This window comes from Carassius auratus, chromosome 42, assembly GCF_003368295.1.
Source record: "Carassius auratus strain Wakin chromosome 42, ASM336829v1, whole genome shotgun sequence".
In the NCBI taxonomy this organism is placed as follows: domain Eukaryota; kingdom Metazoa; phylum Chordata; class Actinopteri; order Cypriniformes; family Cyprinidae; genus Carassius; species Carassius auratus.
Genome location: NC_039284.1, coordinates 5,247,774 through 5,257,099, shown reverse-complemented (window position 1 = coordinate 5,257,099; position 9,326 = coordinate 5,247,774). Strand labels below are relative to the sequence as shown.

The 9,326-nt window shown below is 34.2% G+C and overlaps 1 protein-coding gene across 1 annotated transcript in view; it reads left to right on the top strand.

Annotated features, from left to right (window-relative positions):
- Positions 1–1,961: 1,961 nt before the first annotated feature.
- The window catches only part of zgc:174356 (proton-coupled folate transporter), a 40,221-nt gene continuing 32,856 nt past the window's right edge, over positions 1,962–9,326 (top strand). Inside the window, exon 1 of the mRNA XM_026229389.1 lies at positions 1,962–2,296. Coding sequence (XP_026085174.1) covers positions 2,180–2,296 — 117 coding nt within the window. The 5' untranslated portion in view covers positions 1,962–2,179. The remainder of the gene's footprint in view (positions 2,297–9,326) is intronic.

Here is a 9,326-nt window from a genome sequence, read left to right as displayed (position 1 = left end):
GTGTTTTTCAAGCTGGATAAACATCATTAAACATTTGTCCAGGAACTGAGGCAGTATTGAAGAAGACAGATCTATGAAAGTGCTGTATGATAGACCAGGCCAGTGCGCAGACACAAATAAGACTCTTCAGCCTGCATGCCTGTGTAAATATTTGAACTCTTCCCAGCAGATATCAGGGCCTCTGGAGAGAAAGACACTAGTTCAGGTGAGAAAGGGTTCATTCCCACACATCCCCACGGCTTGTGTATTCACGCTCTGCACACGGATTGGAGGTATAATAAGTGCATAAACAGAATGAAACCATTGGGGGTGCTGTGCAAAATGTATGCTACTGAATTACAAATATGACTGTTGTAAATAAAGGGTCACTTCTGAGGGGTCATTTGAATGTTTTTACCATATGACATTTTTTATTTATTTTAAACCTGGTATTTGTGTGTGTGTGTGTGTGTTATACGTCTTAATTAAAATTAGACCTCTCTGCACTGCTAAATTATGTTATGTAATACAATAACAAATAACAAGATTTTGGTGCTTCTAATAATAAAGGTTTGTGCTTAAAATATTCTTATATGCAGTTTTGCTTCTTGAGTTAAATTAATTTGCTGGATGTTTCGTTAACTGGAAGGTTGACCCCAATATTTAATAAGTAGTATGACCAACGCTTAATGTAATGTATCTTGACAGTAATATACTGTGTAAAACAGCTAGGTGAATACAATCTAATGGATGTTATGACACGAGGAAGCGCTAACACTTCTGTTAATTTGTCACTTATTGTATAACGTGATACTGTACCTAAAGGAATGCTGATTGTTCTTGTTTGGATATTACATAACATGTTTGGATATCACAAGACATGAGTAAACTGCAGCTAGTGTAAAGAATGCTCATAGGCGAGCTATTAACTATTAAGTATTATTTGTGTCCCCTTCAAAAATCACTCATGCGAAACCCCCCGCTACCTTTAGATAAATTTACATCCCTGAAAATGGGCATTTTATCAGTTCACAGTTAACCCGGCCTGCATAGCAGAAAGGGAGGGGCTTAATGTGTTAAAGCTACAGCAGCGAAACATCAAGTGAGTGTAAAAACATTACTTTCTTTAAATAGAAACCTGTCAGGGATCTGCAAGAAATAGGACCCAAATTCAAATGAGCAGACAAGGGTATTTTAACTAAACAGTCTAGAACAGCTGGGAGAATGAGGAGTGAACCGGTCCAAACAGCCAGGGAATCTGGGTAACGCCATACAAAAAAAAAAAAAAAAAACTTACTTTAATATTATGCAGTAACTTAATATGGCGTACTGGCGTTACATTTTTAAATAAATAAATACTATCAAAATGACAAAATAATTAATCAGAATACTTAGCAAAATTTGCTCCTGTTCACGCTCGCCGTCTCTGCAAGATCTGGTGGGTGCCATATTGCGCCAGAACGCCCACCTCACTCCAACTTATTGGTGGAGAGGAGAATAGAGTGATGAAGCAAATCAGCAGATACGTATAATATTAAAATATCAACAATTCAACATTCAACTGACAATATATATATAAAATTAGGTCCATTTCAGCTTAGATAGGAAGTCTTTTGAATATTTGTATATAATAGATACAATATTTTGAATATTTCTTGACATCCAAAATTTTGAAAACGATTGAACTAAAAATATTATGCTACACTTTTGCAAAAGTTCACAAAAAGAGAGACCTTTTGCAGGCTATAACTGAAGCTCTGCAAATGAATATTTTCAGTGTGCACTTCAGTACTCACTGCTGTAAAACCATTCGGAGGAAATGGATGCACTGTTCAAAGGACATTTCGCTTTGCACGTTTAACATTCAGAAAACGCATACCGACACTTTTTTTCTGGGGAAGTGTGAATCTGTGGGGGATGTGTTCATAGGGCAAATAAAGGCCAACTGCTTTTACAACCACAAAGTAGAACAATTCCTGATAACAGAATGTTGAGAGAGACAATTTCCTCCTGTTCCAACTGACGTGCATGTGACTGAGTTTAGAGAGTGTTCTTTAACAAGAAAACAGAGTCGCTTCGTCCACTATTCCCTTTGGACCGTAGGAACGCTTGACATGGGTTTACTCTACCTAATACGACTTTAATATTTTAAGAGACTGTTTCCTTTGTCCTTCCTTGTTGTGTTACTGCCCAGTCAAATATGTCGACATGGGAAGAGAAACTAAGGAGAGTTGTTACAGTGGAGCCGGTGATTTTTCTCTACATGACCAGCACTTTCATCCTAACACCTGCATATCAACAGATGATCATCACAAAGGTAAGAGAGCTGCTACTGTTGTGATTTAAAGCAGGAAAAGTAAAGTGAGAGAGAGTGAAAGGCAGAGACATTAATCAAGTCAGTCCGGTGAGTCAGAGTTTTGTTCTTTGAACTGGAAAACAGGTCAGCAGGGTCCAGTTTTAGTACACAAAACGGAAATGCCCGAAGCAGAGCCACGGAGTGCTTGGAGAATAGCAGTGGAGCTCGAGATGTACTCAAAACCCAAAACTACAGCAGGCATTAATCAAGCCGAACTGGCCATGACAGTCCCAGAGCAAAACAACAGGCGCTGTGATCGCTCATGCACCAGATTAAACAATCGTTGACAGTCATTAGTCTGTATTCTGTCGCTGAACTTAACATTGGCTATGCTGGAGAAACTTCAGTATCTTTGTTTTAACCTTGTGCAATAACATGGAATTTTACTCTCATGAGCTTCACTGCTGACATTGAATTAAAAAAATAAAATAAAATAAAAATCTTCAAAGCTGACCTAAGACACCATACCCGACTATCGTTTGATAACATTTGCTCTAACTAGAAAAGGACTGCTAAATGTCAAGATGTCAATGTGTTCTGCCTTGTGACATGCAACATCAAAATCTTTTTAAAACACTTTTGCTATTTAATAATTTAACAGAATATTAAATGGAATAATTAAATTAAGGTATAATTAGAAATAATGGGAAGACTGCATGGAAAATGTATGCATTTAAACTTTCTGCTCCAATAGCAAAGAAGAAAGAAAAGAAAGAAAGAAAGCAAGAAAGAAGAAAGAAGAAAGAAGAAAGAAAGAAAGAAAGAAAGAAAGAAAGAAAGAAAGAAAGAAAGAAAGAAAGAAAGTCTTTCTGTAATTTAAAGGCGATGTAATAAAAAACAAATACAGTGTTAGAATAGTCTTTTTTAAACAATTTTATATTATATTATATTATATTTGGAATAATTGTGAGACTACATGGAATATTTAGGATAACTTTCAAAATTCATTAATTTTCAATAATAAAACAAACAAGTGAAGGCAAAAAGATGATTGCAAATAAATCAATCCCGGCTAATGCCCTGATGGCATTTTCTATTTAATTTTTACGTCATTTGTACGCCATTTTAGCCTGAGGTTTTACTGTAGCATTTTAATATTATTTTAGAATTATATATATATATATATATATATATATATATATATATATATATATATATATATATATATATATACATATATATATACATATATATATATATATATATATATATATTTTTTTTTTTAACTGTTTAAATAGATTTACATCCTGTTGAATTTTAAACAGAGAGGACTTGAGAGTTTAAAGATTAAAGATTAAAGGTTCTTTGTTTAATTATAATTATTTTTTTACATTAAGAATCATTTTTATATATTTCTAAAAATAAATACAAATCATCAATGTAAAATTGAAGATGCAGGAAAAATTATATATGTGGACTGTGAAAACATTTCTAATATAAATAATACAGTGAATATATGCATGTGCTTAAAGGGTTTATTCATCCAAAAATGAAAATTATGTCACACCCTGATGTCGTTTCAAACCCGTGAGACCGCCGTTCATCTTCTCAGAGCTTTCTGTCCCTCCAAAGATAACACGTCAGCAGTGCCACTGCACTGTAAACACTAATGTTGCCTTGACTTAAAAAATCAAGTAATGTTGACTAAACATTACTTAAAATTTTGCATTTTGGCCCTGTCACTTAAAAATATGAGTTAATTTAACTAATTTACCTTCAAAATGCATAAACTTAAGATTTTAAGTGTTGTGAGCTCAAAATCATGAGTAATCCTTTCGAAAAACTCAACGTCACTGTTCTTCCTTTAATGTGATTGGCCATGGGAGAAATTCTGCCTAGCAACAAGAGAACAAAAGCACTGATTGGTGGGTTACAAAATTCGTCCTTTTGGTCTGTTTGGTTGCTGAACTACAATTCAAGAGGAAGTTTTTCTTTGTGTACTATGTTCGGTGACTAAAATTATGTAGATATAAAGTTGTTTTGCATGATTTCTACTGGTGAAATATGTTAATTTAAATCCTTGTGGTACGTGATTTTGAGATGATTATTGAAATGACAACTTAAGTATTTGATGAAGTGGCCCAATCGTTTTCCTTTGAGCGAAAGAACATGGCAGCTAAAGTTACTGCTTAACTCGTTAGATCGAAAACCCTAATAAGTTGAATGAACTAAATTGATTGAGTAAACTCGTTGCATCAATTTAATTGAGTAATGGAGTCTCCCAAAACTTACATATTTAAGTTTATTTAACTTGACGTTTTTGTAGATTGTACTTAAATCACTCAGTTCACCAAACTTGATGCTTATTTAATGTACTTAAACAATTATGTTCACTTAACTTGGTACTAATTTCAAGTGTACTTATATATTTAAGTTAACTCAACATGTAAATTTAACTGAAAATGATGTTCTTATTTTTGACAGCACACTGAAGTAAAACAAATAACAGCATATTTAAACTTTGACCTTTTGACAAACTGTCACAATATTTATGAAAATACAGTAAACCCTATACTGCACTGTAAAAAAAAAAAAAAAAAGTATTTTTATGTCTTTGCAGACATTGAAAAGACATCCACTGAGGAGAGAATGTTTTTATGGCGTCTTTTTTTAATGTTTTTTATATGTCTTCTGTACATCCGATATAGACGTTCACATATCCTCCTTACAAGGTTCTGTGACTTTATTTCTGTCAGACATCTAGAGAAGCTCTTATTGAGAATTAACAGAGGTTTAAATGTGCATACTTGATTCATTTGAAGTCACCATTGTGGTGGAAAATGTTTGGTTTAGTTGGGATCTTGGTCCAGATACGTCTTATGTTGGCTTTTCTCTTGCTGCTATAACAGTATATTTTAAAATGCCGTTTTTGTTGCGAAGAAAGATGAAGTTTAAAAGAGCTCAGGTGTTATCAGCTCTTTGTTGGTCTTAGCTTGTCTCTTGCTGCTGTAACTTGTGTGTTGTAAAACACTGTTACTGTGGCAAAGAGGGTTGAGATCTAACATACACATATCTTGTTTGTAATGGTGACTAATTATAGTAAATTAAAATGTATTGCTGCAACTATGGATATACTTTTATGGATATAAACTTTGTAGGTAAAACAATGTACTTACTTTTAGAAAACCGATCATGTCGTCACAAACAGACATCAAGATTTTGGAAATGCATCACATCAATGGTGACAATCAGAACAAAAAAGGCTGGAAAATAAGGATGAGTTTGTGCTATGGAGCTCTTTTGTTTGTCATCATTATTGTGATGCATATGCTAAATCTAGAAGTCTGTGTGTGTGAGTACTTGATTGATTCTTTTACCCAAATTATTTCAAACACATTCATTTCGTCCATCTTTAAAATAAGTATTTTACTCCTGGTGCCTGTTAAAAATATCAAACAAAACTTATTTTATGATCTCAAATACGTATTAGTGATGACTTTCTCATCAACAAAAAACATCAAATAACACCTGAGCTCATTTAAATTGGTCTTTTTTTCACCACAAAAACAGCGTTTTAAAATACACCAATACAGCAGCAAGAGACACATTAACACAATAAGTAACTGGACCAAGATCCCAACTAAACCAAACACTTTCCACCACAATGGTGACTTCAAATGAATCATGTAACAACATTTCGACCTCTGAGGGATTTAGGTAGTCTACAAAACTGTCAAGTTAAATAAACTTAAATATGTAAGTTTTGGGAGACTCCATTACTCAATTAAATTGAGGCAACAAGTTTACTCAATAAATTTTGTTCAGTCAACTTATTAGGGTTTTCAGTGTGCAGTGTTGTGAGTGACGTGACATTAAGCCAAGTATGGTGACCCATACTCAGAATTTGTGCTCTGCATTTAACCCATCCAAAGTGCACACACACAGCAGTGAACACACACACACACCGTGAACACACACCCAGAGCAGTGGGCAGCCATTTATGCTGCGGCGCCCAGGGAGCAGTTGGGGGTTCAGTGCCTTGACCAAAATGTATTTTCGATGCTTCAACAAATCCTAACCGACCCTCTGATGTCACATGGACTACTTTGATGATGTTTTTCTTACCTTTCTGGACATGGACAGTATACCATACATACATTTTCAATGGAGGGACAGAAAACTCTTGGACTAAATCTAAAATATCTTAAACTGTGTTCCGAAGATAAACGGAGGTCTTACGGGTTTGGAACAACATGAGGGTGAGTTATTAATGACATAATTTTTATATTTGGGTAAACTAACCGCTTAAAGCTGCGGGAGGGAACTTTTGACGCCCTAGCGGTTAATAAACAGAACTGCTTGCATCTTGCGGAAGAACATTGTAGCCGGAACTACTTCTCTCTGTTTATGTCTATGAAGAATCACAACGGTACTGGGTTACTCCACCGCGGTACCCCCGAAGCAATCTGAAATAGTCCGAATATAAACACTTATTATAGGTGTACCCTAGTGATTCAGGACAAGCCAAAAACACGGTTTGGAAAATGGATTCATGGTGTACTCGCTTATTATATACATTTTCCTACATTTTGAACACAAAAAAAGTTATGGACCGCAGCTCTGATTGGTTGTTTCCTACCGCGAGCGGATGAGTTTCTGCAAATGGCAATAGGACACTGGGAGGAGCCAGAGGAGCTTGATTTTTTCACAGATTATCTGTCTCATATTCTACTGTCAAGACATAATGACAGGTTTAACAAATATGTAAAAAACATATTTTTACAAAAGTTACCTACTGCAGCTTTAAGGTTGACGCTTTCCAAAACATGCAGCAGTTTTTACTGTAGTTCCTGCATTTTTTTTCCCTGAGCGAGTGTCCTTGCTTTCCTCTCTCCTTTAAATTCTCTTACCCTTCCAATGAACTCTGCAGCTCCACACATCACAGCCGTCAGAAATATGTGGATGAATATATCATATGAATGAGCATAACTCTACGCAGTGAAAACTGTTCAAAGATTAAAGAGGGTCCAATCATTTATTGCAAAGTGCTCATTTACGACACTCTTAATGGCCTCGATTCCTGCCATTTACTCCTTGATATCATCAAATTTGTGAGGTTGCAGCTTGTGAGCTTCCCCAAGGCTTGTTCTTACAATAACTGAGGGCGTCCCCCAGCGCGATGACTTGAAAAAAAAAAAAAAAAAAAACCTAGAGAAATTAAAAAAATTGAGAAATTCTTCAAAGCTGACCTATAAGACCCGACTATCGTTTGATAACATTTCCACTAACTAAAAAAGAACTGTTAAATGTCAAGATGTCAGTGTGTCTAGTTTCGTCTAAAGTGTAAAGCCTCACCTTAAAAATACCAGTGACCTAATCATCTAACATTTTATAAGACCAGCTTGTGCTGTTTTCTCATATAAATGTTGTTATGAACAATCATGTTTCCTTATCTATGCAATCATATGAGCAGGAGTGCTATTGACCATGAACCCTTTTCACATTTCCAGGTTCTTAGAAGCACAAGTCATCATAATTGAGTACATTTCTTGAGTGGTGAATGGAAACCACAAGACATGATTTTACTATGCCATTTGCTCCAATAACAAAATACATGATAATGTTTCTAGGACTTTACTAAAGTGGGGAAAATAAATATTATAAATAACTAGACCAGTTTTCTGTAATTTAATGCCAAGGTTATAAACCAATGCTTTTTTTGTCATACAGGACATTTTTGCATGGGCTTATGAAAATCACAATACTGTACATTCCAGTCCCTCCAGAAATTAGTATCCCAATGATTAAAATAAAATTGTTAGCATTAGCAATGTCTTCCCTGGGTAGTTACATCAATTAACTAGCCAGTTTGTTTAAAGACTTGTTAAAAACGACTCACAAACTCAAGAGTTTAAATCAGTCTGATGAATCATTAACTGAACGAACTCAGTCTGACCACTTACTGAGCTAAAAATATTAGCCTACTGCATCTTGACATCATTACTATACAAGCAGATCTACAACAGTTATTTTTTTACTAGTAAGTCATATTTCAACAAACATACTTCACAGCTATGGAATAAAATGAAGAGACCACTTGAAAATTCTCAGTTTATATTTAAATTAAATTAATGCATTTAGCAGACATTTTTATCCAAAGCGACTTACTGTACAGTACATTCAGGCTATCAATTTTTACTTATCATGTGTTCCCGGGGAATCGAACCCTCAACCTTGCGCTTGATATGGCAGTGATCTACCAATTGAGCTACAGGAACACTATATATTATATATATATTTAGATATATTTAAAGATATTTTAATGTGAGGAATATGTGAATTATGTGTAAAATGTAATTTTTGTTTTATACACTAAAGTTCAGATGATGTTTATGTTCATTTTTAGACAACACAACACCAGTGTTTTAAGTTCAGAAGTATTAAGAAATCAATATTTGGTGCTATGACCCATTTTTTTTTTTTTCAAATCACAACAAATGAAAACGTGTTTATCTGACCAATTTCTTTTTATTTTATGCACACACAAAAAATGCTCTAAATTACAATATTTTTATTTGAAATTTGGAAGAAATGCAAATGTGATTTTACTCAAACCCATATAAAACACATTTTGAGATGGCGTCTACACCTCCGAGGACCTCACATTACAACAAACCTGAACCAACATACAAAACTACCAAATTTTCTTAAGTTTGAATCATTGCTATTCATCATGTTCAACATTTTTGTTTGAATACGTCATTGACGTCATTGACTAACTGCATGATTTTGACTGTACATTTCTGCCTTGATGTAGACACCACTGATAAACTGCTCCTAAATGTAAAGTAGAAACTTTCATTTTATGTGAAAAATGCTATATAAATAAATGTGAATTGAATTGATTTGATTTTTGGTGCAATAAAGTGATAAATAGAATAAATTATATAACTTCTTGTTGCATTTACTCAACAGTGCTGTGGTGCTTTATTTTGAACGTTGAAATGTATATGTGAATTATTGTGAACTTCTGTAAATAACTTCTGTCTTT